Raw genomic sequence first — 27,655 nt, 5'->3', positions numbered from 1 at the left:
TTTAATTTGCAAAAAATCTTTATGAAACATGATCTTTACTTAATGTTGTAATGATTTTTGGCATAAAAGAAAAAAATCTATAATTTTGAGCCATACAATATATTTTTATTTATTGTTATAAATAACCTTGTGCAACATAAGACTTGTTTTGTTATCCAGGATCACATATATATTTGTTTTTTATTCATGTATTTGTATTTATGTATACATAATAAATATACACAGGACACACATATTATTATCATCGATATGTTTAATCACAATAAATAGTTGCCCAGCACTTCAAAAAATCTAAAATATATATACACTACCTGACAAGTCTTGTCGCCTATCCAAGTTTTAGGAACAACAAATAATAACTTGACTTCTAGTTGATCATTTGGTATCTGAAGTGGCTTATATGAAAGGCAAAGGCCTCTAGATTACACTGATTTTACCAAATTAAAATATGATCATGCCTTGATTTTTCATTATTCAATTAGGACAGTAAGGTTTGACATTGCTTAGACAAAAGTCTTGTCACTTAACAGTAATAATGTACATTATAGAATATAAAGTCATGGTGCAGTGGAAAAAGAATGAATATTTTGTATGACTCCCATGAGCTTGGAGGACTGCATCCATACATCTCCGCAATGACTTACAAAACTTATTATTAAAGTCATCTGGAATGGCAAAGAAAGCATTCTTGCAGGACTCCCAGTTCATCAAGATTCTTTGAATTATCCTGCTATCCTGCTGAGGATTTTGCATCCTGTGGTTTGTAATGTAACAGGCAGCACAAACGTTTTGATACCTCAGGCTACTGATGTTGCCATCCACTCTGCAGATCTCTCGCACACCCCCATTCTGAATGTAACCCCAATCCATAATTTTTTCTTCATCAAACTTGACTGATTTATGCGAAAACCTTGGGTCCATGCAGGCTCCAATAGGTCTTCTGCAGTATTTGTGATAATTGCGATGCAGTTCAACAGATGATTCATCAGAAAAATCAACCCTCTGCCACTTTTCCAAATAATCAATTAGAAGTCAAGTTATTATTTGTTGCTCTTAGAACTGGGATTGACAACAAGACTTTTGTCAGGTAGTGTATATAATATACAATTTTTTTGAATCCCGGGTTATTTCAAATCTGGATCCAGGTGGAAAATCTGACCGGTGGAGTTTTCTATGAGTTCAAGATTCAGGCTGCTAACTTGGCTGGAGTTGGCCTGCCTTCAGAGCCAAGCAAACCCTTTGCCTGTGAGGCCTGGACAATGGCTGAACCTGGTTAGTACCCTGTTTACTACACTAATCTATAGTCAATATACTGCAGATTAAACAAATGTCCCAAAAATAAGGAAAACATAATAAATGCATTTAAATAAATATCAATGATATGTCGCCGTGGTTTTCTAAAAAATGAGGAGTCAAATATTTTATATTTAGTTAATTGTAGAGCTTGAAAGGCTGGTTTTGACACGGTAAATTATCCTGCTAGAACAGAATTTCTCAATCTCATTTCTTGCGCCCCTAACCCTAACCCTAACCCTAACTGTGTTCTGACTGACATGTCCTTACACATGTCACTCTCTACCTGAGCACGAGAAACCTCATTTCACTTCAGAATGCTCATTCACGTATTTGCACAACAGCATTGCCTGCAGCTTCTTACTAGAGAAGCGTGAAGTGGGACCTAATATACCTCCGTAAATAAACACAATTTAAAATATAATATCACACACTTACAAGTCATTTGATTGAAACAAATATTCTCCTTTCAAACTGAAATAATGACAGATTGCCTCGTGGAGTCCACTTAGCAGAGCACTTAATGTCAAAATTAGAACTAACGTCTAATGTGAAAAGAGAAACATACAAAATGCCCTGTTGAAAAATCCAGCTTAAACCAGCCTAGACTGGTTGGCTGGTTTTAGTTGGTTGACCAGCCTGGTTTTAGAGAAGTTTTGGCCATTTCTGGGCTGGTTTTCAGCCATTTCCAGCCAGGTCTTAGCTGGTCAGGCTGGAAAGTGACCAGCTAAATCCAGCTAAAACCAGCTTGACCAGCCTGGTTTAAGCTGGACATAGCTGGTTTTGGCTGGGTTCCCAGCCTGGCTAGGCTGGTCAAGCTAGTTTTAGCTGGTCATTTCCCAGCCTGACCAGCTAAGACCAGGCTGGAAATGGCTGGACACCAGCCTGGAAATGGCCAAAACCCCTCTAAAACCAGACTGGTCAACCAGCTAAAACCAGCCAACCAGCCTAGGCTGGTTTAAGTTGGATTTTTCAGTATGGTGGGCTGTGTCATGGGGCGTTAGGCTCGGGATTGAGAAACACTGTGCTAGAAATATCTATAAAAAGATGTGTACACTGTAGTTATAAAGAGATGGACATGTTTAGCAATAATACTGTTTAAACCGTGCACAGTTGTTCTAAAGAGCCAAATGTGTGCCAATCAAATATCCATCAGACAATCACCACTCTGAACCATTGATACAAGACCGAAAGGATCCATGCTTGCACCAAATTCTGACCCTACTATCTGAATATCAGACAAGGCCACTTTTTTTTACTTATTAGGATGAAACCATGCAAATTGCTTCAAAGTTGAATGTGCTTTGAAGTTAGAGATGTTCTTCTGCAGACATTGGTTGTAGGGTTTATTGAATTAAGACCTTTTCACAATAATAAGTACGCCTTTCTGAATATCTCTGTTTTTCCCAATTGTATTGAACCCTTTAAGATTGCAACTACACCAGGAACGAAAATAATTTTATTAATATCTGATCTTTTATATTGTTATCTGCTCTTAGACACCAAAATGAAAAACACTGAACATCCATTCTTTTCCACAACACTTTTCTTATTCATTTACACTAGTTTTCAAAACTGATATCTGTCCTATACTGCCACCAGACTCACTCTTTTGACCAACAGCAGCAGTTGACACATGATTTGAGGCTTAAATCTAATTACATGGCTAATTTCCAATTGCAAAATGGCAGGGGGAAAAGTGCAGTAGATCCCAATAGATCAGAGACATTTTTTTGTTTTGTTTTTAGTTCTCAGACCAGACAAACAACAATGCCAGGTTTAAAGTCACTTAAAGTATTTTTCATTCTTATCCGATGCTTAGATTGAATTGCCTATATGCATTGAATTATGGCCATATGATTAAATGGTTAGTTTACCCTCCAAAAAAATAAACTTGTTTTTTTTAAATACTCACCCTCATGTCATTCAAAACCCAGATACCTTTGTACAACTTAGGAATAGAAAATAAGATTTTTTTAGATGAAATCTGTGATCTCTCTTATTTCTCCATAGACTATAACGATCCAGATTCATTAAATGTCCCAAACATTTATATAGCTTAAAGGGGCTATTAATTATGACCTTAAATGGTTTTCAAAAAATTAAAAACTGCTTTTATTCTAGCTGAAATAAAACAAATAAGAAAAAAATTATATTAAATATACTGTGAAAATGTCCTTCCTCTGTTAAACATAATTTGGTAAATATTTAAATAAGAAAAAAAAATAAAAGGGGGCTAATAATTCTGACTTCAATGGTATATCTTTAATGAGCTTGTGTTTTGTTTCAAACAGAGGGTGTTCTACATGGCCTTCCGGGATATACATCAGTACAATGTGCTCTTTTGCACGTGCACACTATACTGACACTGAGGAGAACTGTTAAATAAAGTTTTTTATTTTATGTGCACACACAAACATTCTTGCAGCTTCATAATGTTCTGATTGAACCACTGAAGTCATGTGGACAATTTTGAAGTATTTTTGGTACCTTTCTGGACTTGGAATGTCTCAGGACCGTTGCTGTCTATGGTGGATGAGGAAGCTCTCATTTATAAAATTTGACTTTGGATGCTGAAGATGTACGAAGGTCTTGGGGGTTCAGAAGACCATGATAAATTATTGACAAAATTTTAATTTCACCCTTTAAGGCGATTAAATTTTTGAGTTAAGCAGTTTGATAGGTGATAAGTATTAAAGTAGCCCATGAGTATACAGTATATATATTTACACACATAATGCACATCTTGTCTAAACTGATACTTTCTCTATTTGTCATCAGGTCCAGCATATGACATCAGTTTCTGGGAAGTGCGTGACACCTCCATTTTGGTGCAGTGGAAACCCCCTGCGTACACTGGACAGAGTCCTGTCACTGGTTATTTTGTGGACATGGCTAAGAAGGGCTCATCAGATTTTGCCACTGTAAATGCTGAAAAAGTTGGACATTGCTTCCTGAAGGTATAGCACCAGAATTCTCAAAACAAATTACACAACACTGAAGAAAAAAAGCATACTCAGATGTTTGTACACTCATCTGTAGGTCACTGGACTGGAAACTGGAGCATCGTATGTGTTCAGAGTGCGGGCTGTGAACGATAAAGGTGTTGGAAAAGCCTCAGACTTGTCTGATCCTGTATGTGCAAAAGCACTGCCAGGTAACTACAATACTGCTTTACCACCAATTAAAAGCACTTAATAACTATAATTCATTAAAGGGATAGTTTACCAAAAAAAAAAAAAAAAGATACTTCATCACCATTTGTTAACGCTCAAGTGGTTATAAACTTTTATGATTTGTTTTTCTTCTGTTGAACACAAAACAAGATATTCTGAAGAATGTTGGAGCAGCTATTGACATCCATAGTACAAAACAGTACTAGTAATAGTACAAAGTAAAACATTGTTCAAACTACTTATTTAGAATGAGTTGAATCATTGAGATTTTTGAGACAACTTAATTTTTTATGTTCAATCCACTAACATTTGTCAAAACTTATTAAATTGTGTTGGGACAATGTGAATGAATTGTGTGGAACCCTGTTTAACAGTGTAGGAATAAAACTTAGGAAGTCAATGGCTGGTACTTTCCTACATTCTTCAAATTATCTTCTTTTGTGTTTCGAAGAAAGAAACAAAAACTTAATTTTAGGGTGAACTGTCTCTTTAATGTGCAGCATATACATTTTGTCCAACCTTCTGTTTTCTACTTCGTGTACGGCAGTGAATATTGGAATAGATAACTCCTTTTGTGTTTATGCAAGATATGAAAGCTTATTTATTATTATCCTGCTTGTTTTGTTTTTAAGGTACAAAGGAGATTGTGTGCGGTGTGGATGAAGAGACTGGTGACATTTTCCTGAAGTTTGAAGCCTGTGAGGTTTCTGAGACCTCCAAGTTCATTTGGTCAAAGTCCTACCAGGAAGTCACTGAATCAAGCAGAGCCTCCATCACATCTTCTGGAAGACAGTATGTTAGATCTGTGTGGATTTTTGACATGAACCCTTCAACACGTATGGCAACACCTAAAAGCTTTATCAGTTTTTTCACTATTTGTCAGTGTTTTCAAACCAGTAAAGTTAATTTTAGTACTAGCAAAACATAATATTTATGGTTTGTAAAATACATCCTGATGCTTGTGGTGAGGGCAATATTAATTATTTTTAAACATAAATAAACGATGTGCTTTATTCAGATTAGACCAGGGCTGCCCAAACTCGGTCCCGGATAGTCGGTGTCCTGCATATTTTAGTTCCAACCCCAATTAAACACACCCGAACCAGCTGAATCATGCTTTTTCTAAGTATACTTGAAAGTTCCAGGCAGGTGTGTTGAAGGAAGTTGGAGCTAAACTATGCAGGACACCGTCCCTCCAGTACCAAGTTTGGACACACCTGTATTATATACACAATGTTTATGTTACTAGAATGTTTGTTCTATACTTCTTCTAGTTATACAGACACATATTTTCATGTATTTTGGGAGAAGTTGATGAATTTACATGTTGTAAATCCAGCAGCTCTAATCTCTCCACTGCAGTGCAGGCTAACATGGCAGAAAAGACACTACAAACATTAAATGCTTTAATCTAGCTACAAGTTTATTGAGCTAAACCTGATGAAACCATGAAAACATTAAGCGGTGCATTCTAAATAACAGTCACTTTAATAAAACTCACACAAGGGAGTCAGTGGGACTCCTGAAAGGGTTAACAGTGTTTACAGTAGCATAAAATAATATTTTTTTATTTACACCCGACATACAGTTGAAGTCAAAATTATTAGCCCCCCAGATGTGATATGTGCATGATAAACTGGAAGTTATTATTTATTCGCATAGGTGTGGACATTTTATTCATAAATGATCTATGATTTTACAAATCTAACCAAAGTTTAACCAGGGAATTTGTAGTAAAACTGTGGTTATACAAATGTAAAGGAATACTTTTTTACTACAAAAAATAAAAACAAAAAGCATGGTTAATTTTTTTAAGGGATTCACTGTTATCTTTCATGTTGTAAACGAGCCTTAAAATTATAGTGCACCCAAAAATTACATTTTGTTTCAAACATGTTTGACTCTCTTTCCTCTGTTGAACACTACGGAAGATCACATGAAAAAGGATGGAAACCTGTAACCACCATTGCCTGCCATAGTATTTAGTCTTCCTAATGTTGAAATCAATAGTTACAAGCTTTGAGTTTCCTTAAAAATATCTTCTTTCATGTTCAACAGAATAAAAAGTTTAGCAACCACTTGAGGGTGAATAAATAGTGGGTAAATTTTTATTTGGTGGTAATTATAATTTTTTTTTAACTATGTCTGGCTTGTGAGCACATTATAGAAAAAGGTGTTATTAATTCATATAATTTGCAACCAGCTCAAAAAAAATTATAGTCAACAAATATTACAACATCTTCATAATATATTGAAGTATTGTGCAAGAGTGAAGTGGTGTAATTTAACAAGCTGCCATGTGTTATTTCTACAAGCTCAAAGTTGACATTTGTGAACCCTGAGAAGGAGGATCTGGGAATCTACTCTGTTGCAGTGACTGATACAGATGGAGTTTCATCCAGTTACTCTGTCAATGAAGAAGGTCAGAGATTTGGGTGTAAATTTCCTTTCCTTTATTTACTTACAAAGGAGGAGCTCAGTGAATATAATCCCTGTTTTCCTTTATAGAGCTCAAAAAAATGCTTGATCTGAGCTACAACATCAGACACCCCAGTAAGTTGCTTATAGATGTTTTTATGCATGCTTTGAGCCATTTCATGGAAATTATTTTATTTTGACTTTCATTTACTTTCGACTTTTTCATCAGTTGTTCCACTGAAGACGGAGCTGAATTATGAGATTCTGGAGAAGGGTCATGTGCGTTTTTGGGTTCAGGCTCTGAAACTGTCCTCCTCTGTCAACTATAGGTTCATTGTCAACGATAAAGCCATCTCAAGCACTGAGGTACAGCCCAGCACTACACTAAAACTAAAATCACACGTGATATTTATGACATTTTTAAAGATATTTCCCAAATACCTTATTTACTATAATAGGCATATATTAGTATTGGTGGTTGCCAGGATGTTGCTATATATATTCTAATGTAGAGTTTCTATGGTGTTTATACGTAGCTTATCATTTTAGTGCACCCTAGCAACCACAATGGAGTACTCTAACAACCACACACATTAGCAACTGCGTAGCAATGTGAACCAGAAGTTGCTGACTCTCCTATCTTAATATGTTGATGTACTTCCAACTGCAATGGAATATTTCTTTGGGCATCATTCCCTTATAGCAAACTAGCTGTAAGAGAGGGTATTAATATACAGTTGCAATGAAAGCCCTCGGGTTGATGTCAACAGTAGAACCGCCACTCCAAACACACAAGCCAGTGGTCAGACATTCAATGAAGACTTTTTCAGTAGATTAACTTGGACTGATTCAATTTTCACCTTAAGTATAACAATGTGGCCTAAAAAATAAACATTGTAAATTTCAAGCGCACTTGTATGAATATTACATTCACAAATAATTAGCAGAATAATTGAATTATTGTGTATTATTTTCTATAGTTAAAGTTTTGAAAGTTTATTCATATTTTAATTACAGTATTAAATTAAATGACAGTGTTTGACAAAACAAATTTTAAGTCATTTTTGTTTTCTGCTTTAAACAAAAAAGTGAAAATTAGTAACCCAGTGGTTGTTGGTTGTTGCTTAGTGATTGTTATGGTTTCTGTTTGTTTCCAAGATATTATAGGTGGTTTCTTAGGGGTTCTGAATGGTTGCTAAAGTGATGCTATGTAGTTGCTAGGACAGGGGTTACCAACCCTGTTCAATTAAATTCAGTTCAATTCATGTTTACATATATAGCGCTTTTACAATGTAGATTGTGTCAAAGCAGCTTAACATAGAAGTTCTAGCAGATTGAAACTGTGTCAGTCCAGTTTTCAGAGTTCCTGGAGAGCTGACCAACGCTGACCAAACACACCTGTCGGTAATTATCAAGTGCTGCGTCTGGTCCCAATTAATTGGTTCAGGTGTGTTTGATCTGGGTTGGAGCAGGCTGTGTGGTTGCTATGTGGTAGCTAGGCTGTTAGGTTTCAAGGGTGTACTGGATGGTTGCTAGAGTATTTAGTGTAGTTGCTTGAGTGTTGTAGGTGATTGCCACAGTATTTGGGTTGCTAGCGTGCTGCCATGTGGTTTCTAAGGAAGTACTAGGGTTATTATGGGTTTGTAAGTAACTTTATAGCAACTGTGTAGCTACACCCTGACCATACCAACCATTCAAAGCAGCCTAGCAACTTCCTTGCAGCATTCTACAACACTGAAGTAACAGCCTAGCAAGCACCCAGCAACAAATATTTTGCCACCACTTACATTGTGCTTGTCTAGTTATTATTAATGTTATGTCAAAGTATCCAGTTATTATTCCGGTTATTATTTACTAATTGTAGTATTTATAGTTTATTATTTTAAAAAATGAAATTGGGTATGGCATCATGGTGGCGCAGTGGGTAGCACAATCACCTCACACCAAGGCTGGGTCAGATGGTATTTCTGTGTGGAGTTTGCATGTTCTCCCCATGTTCCTGTGGGTTTCCTCCAGGTGATCCGGTTACCCCCACAAGTCCAAAGGCATGCGCTATAGGTGAATTGGATAAACTAAATTGTCTGTAGTGGATGTGTGTGAATGAGAGTGCATGGATGTTTCCCAATGATGGGTTGCAGCTGGAAGGGCATCCACTGCGTAAAACATATGCTGCATAAGTTGACGGTTCATCCAGCTGTGGCGACCCTAGATTAACCCCAGGGGCTAAGCCAAAAAGAAAATGAATGAATGAATAAAAATTAGGTATTCACTCACTCATTCATTTACTTATGTATGTATGTATGTGCGCACTGTATGTATGTACTATTTATCAGTTAAAACCTTCATACCCTGATAAAAGTATCAATAAAATGATTTCACTGTGCAATTAGGGTTACAAAATCAGCCATGATGTTTCCACTGGAATCATTCAGATGACTATTGAGCACTTCACCAAGGCCAATGAAGGCACTTACACCATTCAGATTCACGATGGCAAAGCCAAGAGCCAAAGCTCCCTGGTCCTTGTGGGAGATGGTAAGAGCCTAACTTCATCTAGATCCAGTCACAGTGTAGTTGTGGGATTTCTGTAGAAAAAAAATCCTCAGTGACCAATTGTTCATTGCGTTTGTCTTATTCTAGCATTCAAGGTTGCTCTAAAAGAGGCCGACTTCCAGAGAAAGGAGCACATCCGAAAACAAGGTTTGCGAAACAGAACAAAAAAAGCCACAAAACATCTCACTGTTGTTCGTATCATGTTATCAGCTTACTTTTATCGATCTTTTACATTATTATTCTGCTTCTCTCAGGCCCTCACTTCTCGGAGTACTTGTCTTTCTATGTGACAGACGACTGCACAGTGATGCTTGTCTGCAAGGTAAATGCAGGCCAATATTAAAAGAGTGCTAAATGTTCATACCATAGTTTCATATCGCTGTTCTCACCTAATGTTTACGCCGTAGTTGGCCAATGTGAAGAAAGAGACTAAATTCACCTGGTTTAAAGAAGAAGAAGAAATTACAGTTGATGTTCAACCAAACCCAATGTCTGGATCTTGTTCTCTTCCAATCCCAATGGTATGCTAGCAACCACAAGTTTATTAAGCATTAAAGGTGCAGTATTTAAAATGGAACTAGCTATTGCAGTCCAAATTCATAGTGTGGACAGGCTTCAAGCAGGTTGCCAGATTAATGAAACCAGCTAATTTCAGCAAATTTTTACATTTGTAATATTTGTATTATTTGCTAATTAAATGCTAATTAAATCCACCTCATATGGATTTTTAGAACTGAATAAAAAAAGACCTACTGAATAGACCAAAACAAAGACATGAAATGCACATTTTCAAAGGAGATTTACCCACTTTAGCATTGTTTTTTAGATTACAAGTATGTTCACTTCTTAAATATCTGCAGACATATTAGGGTTTAGAATAGCCATTAACCTACTTCCATCACCTTTAAAATAAATACAGTGTTTAGAAGAGCTTTGTATATCTTAGTGTTTAATTACTTTGTTTTGCTTTAATTTTTAACAGTTCTCCAGGAAAGACCAGGGAATTTACAAAGCTGTACTGAGTGATGACCGTGGAAAGGACACCTCTGTCTATGACATCTCTGGCAAAGGTCTGTCTCTGAACTGAGGATATGCATATTGCATCATTTCTTTTGTGTCTTTTCTTTATCTGTCAATTCAAATAAAAACCTTACGTTTTAGAGCTTTATTCTTTTCCTGAAGTTTTGGTCAAAATAAGAAATATTTACTTTTGTTGTGATTGAAACTCCAGCAAATAACTCCAGTTATTCTAGCAAATAATGATTTCTTATTCTGTATATAATGGTATCCATTATTCTTATCTTTCCTAATCTAAAGTTAAAAATATTGGTATTCTGTTGTCTAAAAATTAATACAATTAGGTATGAAATCACAGCAAATATGTTGTTATTTTAACCAATTGTCATTTTATGCAAAAAAGTATTAAGTATTTAATAAAGAAATGTGTTAAGTATTTTGCTGAAAAAAAAAATATATTCATAAAAATAACTTAATAAAATAATTTCAAAATAACTAAACACTTCTTATAATGGAATATGTTAAATGTTAATGCCTATATTAGGTGGCATAAATGGTCACTGAATTGAATTGCTGACTTTTTTGCCTCTGCAACCAGTACTCTTTCTATCCTCTTTAAAGTTTTACCGGTGTGGCATCTGACCACTCCCAGGCTCCGTCAGGAGAAGGTTTCTCTTAGTAAAGCCCACCCAAAACCAGCGACCCTCTGTACTGAAAAGAGACAAAATGAAAAGCAGAGAAAAAGGAATAAATAAACAAATATAAACAATTGAGCATTACTAAAAAGACAACAACAGCAAATAATATAAAAAAATTACAAAAATAAAATAAATATTATTTACAAAATTATGATAAATGAGAATACAGTGTAGAAAAACTTAATTGATACATATAAACAAAAGTGTACACCCACTAAAAATCAATGAGTATTGTAGTGTAGTATGAGTATATACAGTAGTATTATACTACATTTTTTATATTTATTCTCTGCCACTGTTTGTTACAATTTGCTATATCATTATGAAGATAATCATGCTTATATAAACACTTAGATTGGTGTAGAAGAAGCATTATTTAATGTATCGATCAATGGAGTATTCATGTTATAATCTAATCAAAAATATTAACAAGGGTCTTGAATCGAATAAGCAATAAGGCAAGCGCTGTGTTTTAAACAGATGTGACATGACAACACCAGATTAATGAATATATACATTTGTCTGCTTAGTGCACATAGGTCATGGAAATTCAGTTTTCTAATCAGTGAAAGTGAGGAAAGTGTCAGGAATTTGACATGAAATTATTTTCAGACATTATTTATCATGTTAAAATATATATATTTTTTATTCTCTTTTGGGCAGTGTTTGAGGATATCATCAATGCCATCGCCAGCATTGCTGGTATGTTTACAATTTTATTTTTCATTCATTCATTCATTCATTCATTCATTTATTTATTCATTCAGATTCAGTGTAGAGGTATTATTACTCCTGCAGTTTGAATGGTTTGTGTTCCATCACAGGTTCCTCTGCCTCTGATCTGGTTCTTCAGTGCACACCAGAGGGAATCAGACTGCAGTGCTACATGAAATACTACACCGAGGAGATGAAAGCCAGCTGGTTTCACAGGTACATCTGCATGACAAGAATTTTTTTTGGATTTGATCTGGTTCATGATTCATGGTTCATGACTTTTTTTGTGGTATTGTTTTTTAGAGAGAGTAAGATCTCCTCCTCAGAGAAGATGAGAATCGGTGGCACATCTGAGATGGCCTGGATGCAGATCTGTGAGCCCACGGATAAGGAAAAGGGTTCTTATACCATTGAGATTCATGATGGGAAAAAAGCACATACTCGTAACTTTGACCTTTCTGGACAAGGCAAGTTGAACAGCTGAATGATTCAGGCTCAGCATTTGACATATTCACCTTTTTCTTTGCGTACGAGTGGGCACAGCCATTTGAATCTTTTTGGCTCGAGACCTCCGGTCTCGTTCACTTCCATTCATTTTTAGGCGTTAAAAACAGCTCGTTATGCTGCTTGATGTTGCAAACTGGTATTTTCTTATTATACTATACTGCTTTGTCTGTATAGTCATGCAAACACTTGCTTGTAGAGTAGTTTGATGATTGTCTGTCGTTTATTATTCCTAGTCATTTCTCCCATAGGCAACTGAATCAGAAGTTCTAAAAAAATCGCCAAATTGAGCGCACTTCCGCATTGAAGAATAAGGTCAATAAAACTGATACTGTTTTTGAACAGCGATTCTTTTTGTTATTTTTTGGCAGGGTGGTAAATCTGTCCTTGGGTGATAATGAGGAAAATCCATTAGTACAATAGTTTGACAATAGTTCAGACAAATTAATACTTATGATGCATTGATTAATCTTATATCATTTAATTTGAACAAAACATTAGATTTCATTTAGTATTTTTTTATGGAAGTGAACATAAACTGCTTGAACATCTTTTTATTGACTAATGATATACTGTTAATGTTTAACCATTGTTAGCTAAAGGATCTTATTGTAAAATGTTACCAAAAACTTTGGTATATAATTGTTATGTAAATGGTAATATTTCTAAACCATTTCAAAGGCCAATTTTGGCACATATAAACAGAATTTCTCATTTATTTTTATTTCATAATGTGTTATTTATTGGGTTAATTTGTTTCAACAGCATACACTGATGCCTATGCAGAATTCCAGAGACTGAAGTAAGAGAAAGTTCATAGTTAATTTTCTTAACATAATTAGGATTCTTCTGAAGAATCAGCTCAAATACTGAGCCAAACACACTGACATTTTCTCTACTTCTTTCATCAGAGCGGCTGCCTTTGCTGAGAAGAGTGAGTATTTCTGGGAACTGCTTAAATGCAACATTAATAAGGGTCTAATCCGATGTTCATGCATACTTGAACTCAGGAAGTATAAAGCTTTGTACAATTACAATAATCCCATTTAATAAGCTTAGGAATGCGTTCATATTTCAGAATTATGACCCAGATTTTTATATGTGAAATAACCTATTTATTATCAAATTGACATTTGTAAAACACACCTGTCTTTTTTTTTTTTATTGGAAACAGTGTCCAAATGTGTTAAATGACTTATTTGCCCTCTGTAGACCGTGGTAGAGTGATGGGTGGTCTGCCAGATGTTGTCACCATTATGGAAAAGAAGGTAATGTGTCCTTTACTTTACATATCCTCATTAAAACTAGATATTAAATAAGCTTCCACTTAATTAAATGGGTTGGCTTGAGTTTTTTGCAGTTCCTAGAACTATAGGTGGAACGTAGTGTCCACTGTTTGGTGTGTTTGCACTACTAAAACTGGGAATTATGTCCTTAGAACACCATTTGTGGGAAATAAATAAACTTCAGAGCATTGTCTAGTCCAGCAGATTAGGTACTATACATCCCCACAGTACTTTAACATGCTAACGTTTAGAAAGCTAACATTATGGCATTTACCTGTAGCCATTTGTCTGCAGTGTTGTTTTTCAGCCTCGATATCTATTCTGGTGATTCAGTCACATAACTTATACAACTACATTCCATCGCCATTATCGTGAAACAAACAACACACAATGCAAAATGAAAACATGCCCTTATTGATTTGGATTAATGCAGTGCTTGATGGGGATGAGGATAAACAGACATCAATTCGGAGTCCCTAATTCAAATACAACCAGGAAAATGGAGTGGGGTGGAACTGACCCTTGTGGTTAATTACTCTAGTACCTCTTTACCACCAGTGCAGTTTGAATACTGGTTAATTATTATCGCTCATATTCTCCATATACAAACTGTGGTGTGCACTTTATTATCGATCATAATCTTCAGCTATACAAACTACATTGCACTTTATTAAGCTAAAAAGAAAATGAATGAATGAATGAATGAATGAATGAATGAATGAATGAATGATCTCCAGCTATACAAAGTACAGTGCACTGAACACATTATTATTGCTCATAATCTGCATCTATACAAACTACGACGTGCTGCATGAACACATTATTATAGCTCATAATCTCTATCATAAAACTATGGTGTGCTGCATGAACACTTTATTATCACTCATAATTTCCATCTATCCAAACTACGTTGAGCTGTGAATTGATAATTGGATTTATCAAATATCAACATCAATATTTTGGTATTGATTTTAATATTGATATTTTAGCCTTGCACGAGGGCACCAATTATGTAGAAATAACAGATAAATAACTCCTTTTAAACGGGGCACCAGACAGCTTCAACTGTCAAAATAATTAACAATGAAATATTGTTAATAAAAATATACAAATGTAAAGGTGTTTATTATCTGGCCAGATCTGAAGGATAATGAGATCGTCTGACTTGTAGAGCCTCTTACTGTATTATCAACACAACGAAGACACAATTGTAATAATTGTGTATTTATTAACAAAAGAGTAAACAAGGGTAACTAAAATTAGTAAACGTACAATAAATGAAGTGCTTAGGCATGAGTCATGAAAGTGATTAAGTTGACGATTGTGATCATTAACTATTATCTTTTCTAAAGACAAGCTAGAATCTGATAAGGTAAACCTTATTCTAAAATAATACAGAACTTAGGAAGTTTTTGGTATTAATGAATATCAGTTATAAACATCTAATTAATTAGAATATTTTATACTGAAACACACTATGCCAAGGTCTCACTTAGAGGGTTGGAAAGTGGTATATTTACGTTTCTGCCATTGATGCAGTGGTTGGAAGAAGCGGGATCATAATTAGGACTCTTAAATATTTTCCTATGCATAATTCACTTTCCAAATCACATATAATTTAGCAAAGGCATTGTTTCGAATTTATAGAGTCTAAACATACCTATGAAATGTTGATCTTTACCTAGGCATTCATATATAAACATTAATAAGCAGAGTTTCATACAGTGGAGTATTTCAAGCAGTGCATGTTAAACATATACATGATCATTTGAATCTACAGGTGTATGAAGTGAAAATTTCCATTTTCTGTCTCTTTTGTGAGATGGAGGTATTGTGAGCCATGTGTCTCTCTGTGTCTGAGATGATGTAGAATGTTAATTAGATCAAGAAGCCATTTTGCAAGTTCTGGGATCTTAACACCTTTGTCCTTCAGAAGAATAAAGGACAGATTGTTCTCCAACGTCTCCAATGCCATTGATAAGCTTAACAAAGGTGCCAGAGTTGTGTTAACTCTGCAACATTTGTTTATATTGGAAATTCATTTCCACGAGTTCCTGACTTTATCGCTGATCACTACAGCTTCATTAACACATTTGATTTGGTGTGTTTGGATACCGATGTAGGATCGGAAAGTTATTAACATTAATACTGGTTGTGTTTGGCACTTCTGTGTTTGTGTTGCTGGGAACGATTAGACCAGGGGTGCCCATACTCTGTCCTGGAGGGCTGATGTTTGGAGAGTTTAGCTCCAACCCCAATTAGACACACCTGTACCAGCTACTCGATGTCTTTCTGGGTATACTAGAAACTTCCTGATTGGTGTGTCAAAGCAAGTTGGAACTTAACTCTGCAGCTCTCCAGGATCGAGACATATTAGACATAAAGAGTGATGTCAGACTTGGCTCTACAGTGGCTCTTTAGCTTGTGGTAAAGCAAAGCAGTTGTTAGAAGGCTGTCCTAATGAGCCAGCGCTGGCAACAGCATTGACTCCGAACCAGTACCTGGTTTGTACTGGTGGAAAAGCGGTATAAATTAGTTTTTGCAAAAACCTCTATACAGTGTAACTATTATACTTATGTTGTACACTTTTGTCCCTGCAGAGCCTGAGTCTGACTTGTACAGTGTGGGGTGACCCAAGCCCAGAGGTCACCTGGTTTAAGAATGAGCAGGAAGTTGTGTCCGACGACCGCTACAAGATCACCTTTGAAAGTGGCAAGTTTGCCAGCCTCACTATCAAAAGCGTGTATGTGGAAGATTCTGGAAAGTACAGCATCAATGTACGGAACAAGTATGGGGGCGAATTTGTGGAGATAACAGTCAGTGTCTACAAACAAGGCGAAGATATCCCTGAGCCTAAACTGGGACAGATGTCCAGACCTGCCACTACTCCAAAGCCAGCTACACCTGTTCCACAGTCTGTGAAAACCCCAGCTCCTGCAACTCCTACACCCTCCATGAAGTCCCCAACCCCTACTCCACCTTCCTCTGCCAAGTCTCCCACCCCGACTCCAGCTTCTAAATCACCCACCCCACCCAGATCCATGAGGTCCCCCACCCCACCAAGATCCATGAGATCCCCCACCCCTACTAAGAAGTAACTCCTAAACTATGGCTTATCGAACCTGAAGATACACACAGTATTGATAGTGTTGGTGTATAGTGCTTCAATTCAAATCGGAAGATGATCTGGTTTAGTTTGCTGCAGTAGTCTACAAATCAGGGTCTGTTACTGGTGTGAAATTTAAGATATTTGTAATTAAATATCTGAGGGAAGAGTCCTTTTGGCTTCAGACTCCAGTGTACCAGTTGATCTCTGAAATTGAGACAAAAATAGAAATGTTGTGTTTTATGTGTTGGCATGTTTATGGCAAGTTTGGCAAGTTGGCAAAATGGCAAGTTTAAGCGAAGTGCTGTTGGGCCAGTCAAAAATCATAGCAAAGGCCATTAATGTCTCATCTCATCTGTCATTGTTCTGTACCCTCTAAATGCTTTTTGGTGCCAATAAAAATCATCCATTTCCTCTGGAGTGGATCTTCAGTAGTCTGAGTTGAATTTTGTCCCTTTGTTTATGTTCCAGAAGGACTTTCTAGAGTGAATCAGAAGAACAGAAATCCAAAAGACTGTGTATTTAAAATAAAAATACCTAAATAACTAAAATATTAGTTTTATTAGGGGGGGGGGGGTTATTAGGGGGGTTATATCTGTATTAGCTGTTCACTAACATGGCAACATCATTTTGGGGCCTGAAGACACAAACTTGGGCTGCGTCCGAAACCACCTACTACTCAGTTGGTACTGCATTTAAATTTAAAGGGCACCTATGGTAAAAAATCAAATTTTCAAGCTATTTGGACAGACATATGTGCATGTATGGTGTATAGACATATTGGGGTGATATAAGCACACCCAGTGTTTTTTTTCAATTTAACAACATAAAAAACGGTGGACCAATTGGAGCGGTTTTCAAACCGACCGCAACTTTACGTAGGAGTGCGGTCCCCCGGCCCACCAATATTGATTGACAGGCGCGTCATCATATCCTCAGTTTGTTGATTCACGTCCGCCATTTTCAGCGTGAGTCGAAGCGATATCACTAAAGGAACACCCTTGCTCTATTTTTATTTTTTTTTCAATATTCTCCACAGTATCGCTCTAATCAGAATTATTGGTTGTATCGTTAGGTAGGTTTGCAAACATGTGTACTTCTCATTGAGTCTACCTTATACTTCAGCCGTTTGCATTTCTCGCGATCCCAGAAGCTCCCTGTGATCTTAACTAGCATGCGTTTTAGAATTCTAAACATAAGTTTCTATCAGAGTACACTCAAGTCAACGGCTGGGCGCCGCGGACCACTGCAGAAACCTATGTTTAGAAATCAAAAATGCGTGGCGTGACGATTCGGTACACTTCATGTTTCTGCCGCGCCACAGTGAGTGTCTGGTGTGCCGTGTCGCGGCTTCAAGTGGCGCATCCGGTGCCTCAGTCGAATTCAGTGTGCGTGGTTATTAGTTTCTGTGTACAAGCTCGGCAATTGAAACTAGCATACAGTTGGCTGTAAAACTGTACAAAGACACAAATGATTTTGTACTCTCTGCTTGGCCTGTGTCCGAGTCGTACATGTACGACTGAATGCGGATTCTCTCAGTCTGCCTGTCTGTGTTGCAAACGCAGAGCGGGTGAGCTCATGGCCCCCGCCCAACGTAATAAGGGGGCGGAAGCCGAAACTAGTCAACATGTGAAGCAACACACCCCTAAATCATCGAACTGTGGACACGCCCCCAACATGACACTTTTTAACACATTATAATAAAAAAATCTGAATTGTTTTTTAAACTGAACCTAAACTGGCACACTCAGAAGAACCATAATATTAATATTAAATCATAAAAAAGAGGTAAACTATGTGCCCTTTAAACATACTACTCGGCCATTAGAAAAAGTCCCTTCTATCCAGTATGAATGGAATTCGGACGTACTACATCGCTATTTTGTCATGGTCACGTGACCTACCTGCGTCAGTGGTGTCGCTTCACTCCCATTCATGAATTCTCTCACGGGGCATCATGGTATACCGCAGCATGCATGAGATGTGCACTTCAGAATCTCGCCAGAAGTAGTAAGTCATCCGGGTACTTCTCGCACACTGATTTTCGAATTCTATGAATTTGGACACACTACTCGACTCGCATACTGATTATAGTGTACTATATAGTATTATGGAAGTATGCTGTTTTGGACGCAGCCCTGGGCTTTAAGGTGCAAGTGTTTAAAAAGTTCAGCGGCAACCTTGATCAAACACACCTGTCTGTAATTACCAAGTGCTCCTTCCGAACTGACTGGTTTATTTGTGTTTGATCAGGGTTGGAGCTGAATTCTGCTGGAAGGTAGATCTCCAGAAACAGGATTGGGGCACCCCTCGTTAAAACAGTTCAGATTTTAGGGCATTGTAGTTTTGTATCTTTGAATATCAGTTATAAACTGAATCTTTGTCAGTTTGACTCTGGCCACTGCACCCATTATATTAGCAGTTGTGTAGTTCTGCTTCTGATGCTCAACCTCAGTTAAACATTCCTAATACCATTAATAAAGATCTTTAGAATTGCTAGACACTTTTTTTAGGTAGGCTCAGCTAAATCCAGGGTTGACACCTAAGGTAGGACTGGATACCCCAGAATTATATTAACTATATCTTACGTTTAAAATTTCATGAATTCCATAATGCTGAATGAAGGCAACTGCACAAGTACTGATGAAGTCTGATTGAGGTCTCCTGAACAAGGCTGAACTACAATGTACATAGATCTGTTAATCTAACATCTGAATGCTTACACACAGTTAACACTGGTAGATAAACACAGGTAGATAAAAGAAGAGTCTAATCCTTTAAGTTGACAGCCAATATTTTACAGATTTCAACTCCATTTTTAAATAAACAAGCTTATCAAGATCTGAACAATCATTAGAATCTTCCGAGCAAGTATGATGGGGACAAATTCTGCACAATTCTGAGCAAGACTGGATGTACCCCTGGTATAAAACAATATCATATTCAGCTTAATGATTTCAAAGAAAGTGCTCAATTAAAACAACAAAATACAAAATTGAGGAGCTTCTGGCTTCATTGAGTCAACAAATATGTTCTTCTTTGTCAAGGTGTTATTAATATAATATCAAGGTGTTATTACTCTGTTATTGATCATTTTTTAAGTTGAAACTATTTAGGCTCATTAATCGTGATGTATAGTGAAAATATCTTTTGTTGTTGTTGTTGCTAATAATTTGTTCATAATATATTAATTAAAATTATTTAAACTTTAAATATTTAAATACTTAAGAATAAATATTACTAATGCCTTTAAATTAACATTTACATTTAAATAATAACATAAAATGTATTCATTAAAAAAACTTTTAAAATGGCTGTCTTTTGAGCTGTTTGTGAATCTACATTGTTAAAACTGAATGATTGATTTGCATTGATATAATATTATTTGCTTTTATGTGACTTCTCAAATGTTTCTGGATCCACAGTGTTTATTTTGACCTTGTTATATGAGTTTAAATTCTTTATATTTCTGTTAATGATATTCCATAATCGGGCGGTGTGGTGGCACAGTGGGTAGTGCTGTCGTCTTACAGCAAGAAGGTTGCTGGTTCGAGCCTCAGCTGGGTCAGTTGGCATTTCTGGTTAGAGTTTGCATGTTCTCCTTGTGTTTCCCCCACAAGTCCAAAGGCATGCACTTTGCCTTTGTAGTGTATGTGTGTGAATAAGAGTGTATGGGTTTCCCAGTGATGGGCTGCAGCTGGAAGGGCATCCACTGCATAAAACATGTGCTAGATAAGTTGGAGGTTAATTCCGCTGTGGTGACCCCTGATTAATAAAGGGACTAAGCTGAAAAAAAAGACCAAATGAATGAATATTTCATAATATTCAATAGAGAAGTGAATTGTGCTGACTCTCTCACAAGAAACTAATCAAATTGACTCTCATGTTTAGGCTATATAAAGCATTTTGAAAAAAGTTAACCCAATCTTACCCAGTTTACAGTTCTTTGGATTTGTCAACCCAAAACTTGCAACCCAGCAACCTAGAGTTTGTTTAACTTGTTTTGTGCAACATCTTGCAGAACTTAGCTCTAAATTGTACTGGAGCAGAACAAACAAGAAATAAAATCAGTCAGACAGTGTGTAGAAGATCAGTCAGTTGTATGATTTTAATTGTAGATCTTGCAAAGGAGGTATTATTAGTTTTTATTAACAAATCAAATAGCCATCAAATTTATTTTCTGTGTTTTGAATACGCAAAAATGCCAAATTCACAAGTTAAATGAAATACTCAAGTCCCTCATTTCTGTCAGCATCCTCTTGGCTCTCCATCTCTACACGCTTCATGGCAATAAAATACTGCACGAAAGGCTCTCCTAGTGCACCACAAATCACACTGTCCTCTGCCAGAGCTGTTAAAGCATCATCCAGTTTAACAGGGATGGCAAACTGTTTCTGCTGATTTGGAGCTCTGCTTAGTACCTGTTCTGGATTGAGATTACGCTTGATCCCATCCAGTCCTGCTGCTATAGTGGCTGCCAACACAATGTAAGGGTTGGCCATTGCTGAAGCCAGCTTGTTATCAATGTGTGTCTCCCGTCCACCGTGAACCTTCACATTAAAGTCACAGCTGTTGTCATTGCAGCCACATGTGGCATAAACATGGTTCTTGGAATCTTTCTTGCCTTTGGAAATCTGGGTTCGACAACTGATTCCTGGAGCCAAGAGGCAACTCAAAGCGGCAGAATGATGGAGAAGACCTGAGAGCCACTTTCTGCCGATCTCCGAAAGTTCCCCATTGCCTGAATGGAAAAGGCTTCTTCTGCCACTTGCATCCCAGAGGCTATGGGAGAGTAATCCTGAATTCTGGATGTTCTCGTAGGTGAAAAAGGTGGCAATGTAATCATACTTCCTGGCCATCTCTTTGATTCCGGTGCGAAAGGTAAAGGCGCTGTCAGCGGCGTCCATTCCAAACCTGGGCTTGAAGCAAATTTCCATCTGTCCAGGTCCATTTGCTGAAGAGAAGCTCTCAACATCCACTCCCATGTTGTACATCCCCTTGACTAACTGCTGGAGGAAGGGTTGATCGTAGTTGCTCAACAGTGTAGTTGCAGGGAAGAACACTGCTTTGGGTCCCACACGTTCAGGGCTCCCGAAGATACAGCACTCGTAGGTAAAGGACGAGTGCAGAGAGAATCCCATGCTCTGGAGCTGTCCGAGCATCAGCTTGGCTATGAGACGGGGTGATGTTCGTAGTGGCACTCCTGTGATGGTGCAGGGGTCACAGATAAGACGAGCGGTCTGATCCACCCAGGGAAGGATTTGGAATGTGGAGAGATCTGGGACCAGCAGGACATCACTACTAAAGTTTACTGCACTTGCATGGTCAACTTCATTGATTTTGGGGCTTAGGGTTAACTCCAGGTAGCTCCTTGGCATAGGGATGCCATATACAGCTTTTTCCTATTGTGTCAATAATGAGAAATGTTATTGAGTTTTCAGCATTTTACTATTGTTTTCAAAGACAATGATTGTTACAGGGAACACCAGACTTGTAGCTATTCTTAAATTTGCCTCTTAGCCAAGTTCTTGGTAAATTCAAGTTCTACTTATCAACTACACACTTATTTTCTCTAAAACCTTCATTCTTTAAAAATGCTAGGTTGTTGTAAACTATTTTGGGTCTAATTTGGACAAACCCAGTGTTGTGTTCATTTTTTTTCAGTTAAATGTATTTTACCCCTTCAGACCAACCGTTGGGTTTGTCTATATTTGACCTATTGTTGGGTTACAACAACCCAGCATTTCTTAGTGTTAACCTTGAAATACAAGCAAACCAAATCTATGTAACCCCAAATGTGTCAAATTTACAATAAATAGAGGTGGTTAAGAAAAAGAGGTGTTCCAAGAAAATTGCATATGGCACCTTGAAAATTGTACCATCATAGGAATTTAAAAGACTTGCATGAAAGAATCGAGCAGGAACTGTCTTGGATCGGGACACGCCATGAAGATCAGTGGCCTCAAAGCGAACAAAGCTTATGTTTTCCCGGGCAATTTGCTGTTTTATGCGCTCGACATCAGAAATAAAGCTTTGTGATGCGAAAGAGTGTGCCTGTGAGCGCTCCTTGTCTGTTAAGAATATGACATAATGGTCAGGTAGATAAGGGATGAGCAAGTTAAAGTAAACAGACAACTTTCTTACACTCTGCTTGACCAAAAAGTTGGTGCAGAATTATATTTCAGTTTATTGACACATTGTCAACTGTTATTGCGTAGAGGGTGGGGTTTTGTTTTTGTGCTCCACCTCCGATCTTTCACTAATTGTTGGAGGGGCGTGGCTAATCATATTTCACCCTACTCGTCACACTGAAGTCATCAGGGTAGGTTTGCTGGTCCAGAGCAGAAGCAAATAGTTAAACTTTTGATTAAATATTATCAAAACAAATAGTGTTTTTTTTCAGTAGATTAACCTGCACTGGTTAATTGTTTACTTTAAGACTAACAATGTTTGCTAGCAAAATAAACATAGTCAATTTTGATTTCACATGGACTTGAAGAATAACAAATTAAATTCTGACCTGACTGTGATGTCCCAACTTCACCCCAATCGGATGCCTGAAAAGTTGGGGAATTTACACCAGAGGATCTGTTTGGAGGTCCATCCGTCCTCGAAGACCCACTAGAATCCCAGTTTCCTTCTCTTTGTCTGGATGCCCTCCTAGCTTCTGAAAGAGGCTTGAAGGTGCTGAAACTCCTGAATGGTTCCTGGTCTGGCTTACAGTCCACTCTTTGACCCGGAGGGTAGCTCCTTCCTTTATCTTGTCCCTTTGCACTCAGTAGGGAGCTCTCACGCAACACACTTTTCAGTTCATCCATGGTTTGTTTGGGAACACCGCCCTCAGTATTTGACGGGTAATATTGCACATTCTCCCTTCTCCATCCATGCCTGTTGATGTAATCTTCCTCTCGAGAGAAACCCTGGTACTGGGACTCACTGGAAACAGAAGGGCAATGATGTGGAGGCCCAATGGAAATGAGGATGGGGTCGTTTGTGGGGCCAGAAATTGGTACTTTTGATGGCGATATGGCTACAGGTGTTCCTTTCCTGTCCCATTCAGAGGAGGAAAGACGCTTCTCTCTTGGATCTGCACCCTTCTTTCTTGCACTCATACTTCCTCCATCCACCTGGTCAGGAACTGTCTCCTGAAGAAGACAAAATTTAGGACTTTATCACTATATATAACTGGCAATACATAACAGAAAGTCATAAATACAACACCCCAGTATCAAATGCAGTTAACAAATAGAAAAAAACCCTAAAAACAATAAAACATGATCTTAAGTTCTACCATATCTTTGGATTCCTCTGATTCTTGCATGATGCTTAGTTTTTTAAGGTGAATGTCTGGAAAGTCACAACCATCTGGCCTAATCAAAGTGACTCACACAACTGACTAACAGAGACTGAAACAAACCAATCTGCTCCCTTTCTCCCCAACCAAATGCATGAACCATCCAGTCAGTTCAGTCCCACACACCTATTGTGAGCTTCTGCACATCAGCTGTTTTCAACAGCCCACAACACATGATTCACCCATTCTCTAGAAAGATACAGTTGTTTAACAGTTAATGTAAATAAATTGTTATTTAGCAGAATGCCAAAGCACTGCTTTTGAAGTGCACGTAAATGAACACAGTGATATGCCTTTATATAAGCACTGATGTTGCTTGCAAATTTGAACAAATAAATAAAAGACCTATTTCAAGAATGAATACAAATATATGTATTTTTTTATGTATTTTTAAGATTCTAAAAGATTAATTTATACAAAATTGTTTTTTAGGTTATACAAAATAAGTATAATCATATAAAATAATATTAATTATTATTATTAATAATATTATTATTAATATTATTATTATTATTATCTAAAAATTGCTATGTTAATAATAATAATAATCCAAACGAATTGTTTAAAAAGTGAAGATAAATACTCAACATTTTGTATTATGCATCATGCATTATTGTTAATAATACATGTATTATTTTTATTATTACTACTATTATTATTATTAATCACAATAATAGTAATAATAATAATAATAATAATAATAATAATAATAATAATAATAATAATAAAAATAATAAAAAGAGATTCATTTATCTTAATAAAATATTGTTTAATAATAATAACAATGTTATTAAAACATAATAATTCCCTGATGTAAATCTGATCATTAGTACTACTTAATCCTAATACTGTTAAATACTAATATTAATATAAATATTGATTAGAAAATTTAAAATAATGCGACAGTTCTTCACAAAATGCTGCACGTGTGATTTGTGTGTAGACGGTGAGTCAGGCAGTGTGTGTGAGCGTGTGTGTGCGTGTGTGTGTGCGTGCGTGCGTGCGCGCGTTGTAGGGTGCGGTTTCTTGAGTCCAGCTGTAACCGGTTAACTGTTACCGGAGACTCTCATCACACACACGGCAGCGCTGTATGGTCAAACACCACAATTATTCTCCTGGACGGCTTTATGATTAAGCTACAATCTTCAATGAGTAAGCATATTCCAGTAAGTGAAACCTTTCTACATACTTATATGCATATTTTGACGCGGATTCGACGTTTTGTTTAGGTGAAATTTGGTCTCAATCTCATTGTGAGCTAATTAGCATGAACCTAGAGCAAAATATGCGTTGTCGACCACAATTTATTTTTTACAAACAGCAGTGTGTGGTTATAACTTTGTTTTAAATATGTTTTTTTTAAATAGCGTGTTTAGTATTTCAGAATATCAGATTTCTCCGCTGTGTCGTAGAAATAAGACATTGCGACGGTGTTAGCGTACGTTAGCTGCAATGCTACATCAGCACGACAGTTCGATCCCTTTTTCACTTTAATCGACAAAACTATACAAATTGAACCAAATTAATGGAAATATTAAATTACAGTGCATTTTGCTAAAAAAAAGGCGCTATACGAAAAAATTAAGATACTTTACTAGTGTTAGCCCAGAAGTCTTTGTTATAGCCCTGGTCAATTAGCATATGCTGTTTGAACATTAAATACATTGTTTTGATCGCTGTAAACATTAAATCTGTAGTAGAATTCAAGTGTTTCACCACATTTCAAACCATGACCTGCTTCTCATAAAAATGGCTTCATTTGGGGCCTTTTCACTTGACTTAAACCAAGCGAACGGTTGTGCCTTTAATTTGTATTGCATCTTGTTTACATCTATAGTACTACTACATGAGCTTGGTTTCGTCTTTTTAAAGTGATTGTTTAAGAGGCTTAGTGTCTGGTAATCCCATAGAGCTGCTGAGACACGTGCGTCTATCCTCACGGGACTGACATGAAGATTTTAGTCTTCCCAGAAAGCTCAGCTCATCTTTAGTGGTCACACGGCCTGCTCAAGTGTGCTCATCCGCAACAATGACCCACATATGATGCCGAGCAATGACTCACTTCTGAGTCATCTGATTAAAGCTTACCAGAGGGAGCTATTATATGCTGTTATGCAGTATTCCTGCTGTATTTATTTAGGATTAAAATGATTGAAGTAATACAGGCCACTGATTTGTCAATATAACGTTACCCATAATCAGTGAATTGATAACTGCAGCTTCAGCATCATCACAAGCTGAGTATCATTAGATTATTTATTTGTTATAGTCTGTATTATCTATTATAGACCATTTTGAGCGATGTAAACAAAAACAATGGTCCCAACGTATTTTCTGTTTTACTTTTTTAATTTTTAGAGCTTCCGAGAATCCAAAAACTGCCAAATATTGATAAAGAATGTTATGATAGCTATTTCAACATTAAGTTATGATTGAATTGCCTCTTGTTACAGTTATGAAATGGTTTGATAACAAGCAAGAAATCTTCATGGGCCAATGACATTACCACATTGAAATGGTCTATACAGTCATAGACACAAATTATTGGTATTCTTTAGTTTTGTATAGGCCAGTTTCATTCATTTTTAATGCTTTAACTGAACCACAATTCAGAAGCAATATCTGATTTTCATTAGTCAATCTAAATAATTTATAATTAAGTTACTTTTTCAGCTTTTTAGTGACCACTGTGGTTTTTCTCCATTTAATAAAAGATACAATTTGAATTATTATCAAATTACTCAATGTCATATTAAACTGAAACCACGTTGAGTTTAAAAGTAAAAAAAGATTTGGAGGTTTGGAAATAGAAAAAATCCACAGCGTTAAAGGGTAATTATTTTAGAAACTAGGTCTGCATGATATTGGAAAAATCTGATAGTGCGATATTTTATTTTTCTGTGATAAATAGTGCGATATGAATAGTTTTACAAGATGGTTTGAATAGCTCTATTTGACGGTGCTCTGGGTAGTCTAACAGTATTCAGGTACATAAATTGTATAATCAGAAAAGCGTACTGTCAATCTCATTTGTCACTAAAAGAAATTCTTACTACCTTAAATTTTTAATTGAACTGACAAAAGAATTAGGTTAGACTTTGTATAACTTAAAGTAGTTGAAGCCCAATGAACTTAAAGTAACAAAAGCTTTTGTTGTGACTGCTTTTTGTAATATTATTTTTTACTGTGTAGTCGAAATATCAAATAATTCTTTGAGCAAGTAAAAATATTGTTTTGTTCATCTTCAGGAGAAACAAGTCACAATAATTAAGCGTTTTCTTTAAAACAAGCTAAATCATCTGCCAGTGGGCTAAGCAAAATGATCTTGTTTTTGCTTTGAAATGTAGTTATTTGGACCAGAAACAAGAAAAAAAAAATCCTAATATAAAAAAGGTATAAATACAATAATTAAATTCAATTCTGTAGCTCCTGGTCGACTGTAATTCAGACATATCTGCGATGTGACTATTGCAGATGCAATCTTCATAATAAAATCAATTCAATCCAAATGTAAGTCATGTTAGTATTGGCACTGG

General features: G+C 36.5%; 2 protein-coding genes across 4 annotated transcripts in view; one reads left to right on the top strand and one right to left on the bottom strand.

The window, feature by feature from the left end:
• myom2a (myomesin 2a) overlaps nucleotides 1-17,199 on the top strand; it is a 46,678-nt gene extending 29,479 nt beyond the window's left edge. For all 3 annotated transcript variants that reach the window (XM_056468291.1, XM_056468289.1, XM_056468290.1), the window contains 19 exons: nucleotides 1,146-1,272; nucleotides 4,075-4,253; nucleotides 4,336-4,450; nucleotides 5,102-5,261; nucleotides 6,785-6,891; nucleotides 6,978-7,022; nucleotides 7,117-7,253; nucleotides 9,278-9,422; nucleotides 9,528-9,587; nucleotides 9,695-9,762; nucleotides 9,848-9,961; nucleotides 10,423-10,510; nucleotides 11,819-11,857; nucleotides 11,980-12,085; nucleotides 12,173-12,336; nucleotides 13,139-13,175; nucleotides 13,285-13,307; nucleotides 13,586-13,641; nucleotides 16,260-17,199. In XM_056468291.1, the coding sequence (XP_056324266.1) occupies nucleotides 1,146-1,272; nucleotides 4,075-4,253; nucleotides 4,336-4,450; nucleotides 5,102-5,261; nucleotides 6,785-6,891; nucleotides 6,978-7,022; nucleotides 7,117-7,253; nucleotides 9,278-9,422; nucleotides 9,528-9,587; nucleotides 9,695-9,762; nucleotides 9,848-9,961; nucleotides 10,423-10,510; nucleotides 11,819-11,857; nucleotides 11,980-12,085; nucleotides 12,173-12,336; nucleotides 13,139-13,175; nucleotides 13,285-13,307; nucleotides 13,586-13,641; nucleotides 16,260-16,757 (2,268 nt within the window). In that variant the 3' untranslated portion in view covers nucleotides 16,758-17,199. The remainder of the gene's footprint in view (nucleotides 1-1,145; nucleotides 1,273-4,074; nucleotides 4,254-4,335; nucleotides 4,451-5,101; nucleotides 5,262-6,784; nucleotides 6,892-6,977; nucleotides 7,023-7,116; nucleotides 7,254-9,277; nucleotides 9,423-9,527; nucleotides 9,588-9,694; nucleotides 9,763-9,847; nucleotides 9,962-10,422; nucleotides 10,511-11,818; nucleotides 11,858-11,979; nucleotides 12,086-12,172; nucleotides 12,337-13,138; nucleotides 13,176-13,284; nucleotides 13,308-13,585; nucleotides 13,642-16,259) is intronic.
• A 3,783-nt stretch (nucleotides 17,200-20,982) lies between these two features.
• On the bottom strand, nucleotides 20,983-24,086 carry lgsn (lengsin, lens protein with glutamine synthetase domain). The gene is made up of 4 exons (XM_056468733.1): nucleotides 24,057-24,086; nucleotides 23,286-23,910; nucleotides 22,670-22,836; nucleotides 20,983-22,167 (listed from the first exon to the last, which is right to left on the bottom strand). Exons 1-4 carry the CDS (start codon nucleotides 24,084-24,086, stop codon nucleotides 20,983-20,985), a joined length of 2,007 nt encoding a protein of 668 aa, XP_056324708.1.
• Nucleotides 24,087-27,655: the final 3,569 nt, after the last annotated feature.

Source organism: Danio aesculapii, chromosome 11 (genome assembly GCF_903798145.1).
Source record: "Danio aesculapii chromosome 11, fDanAes4.1, whole genome shotgun sequence".
In the NCBI taxonomy this organism is placed as follows: Eukaryota; Metazoa; Chordata; class Actinopteri; order Cypriniformes; family Danionidae; genus Danio; species Danio aesculapii.
Note: the sequence above shows the minus strand (reverse complement) of the source record. Positions and strands in the feature narration are given on the sequence as shown.

Excerpts from the sequence above, each read along its gene's own strand:
- lgsn (XM_056468733.1), bottom strand. The coding sequence starts at position 24,086 with ATGCAAGAATCAGAGGAATCCAAAGATATG. Across the intron at positions 22,837-23,285 it reads AGTTGGGACATCACAGTCAG|ACAAGGAGCGCTCACAGGCA; the intron begins GTCAGAATTTAA and ends TATTCTTAACAG. Across the intron at positions 22,168-22,669 it reads TTCCTGCTCGATTCTTTCAT|GAAAAAGCTGTATATGGCAT; the intron begins GCAAGTCTTTTA and ends TTGACACAATAG.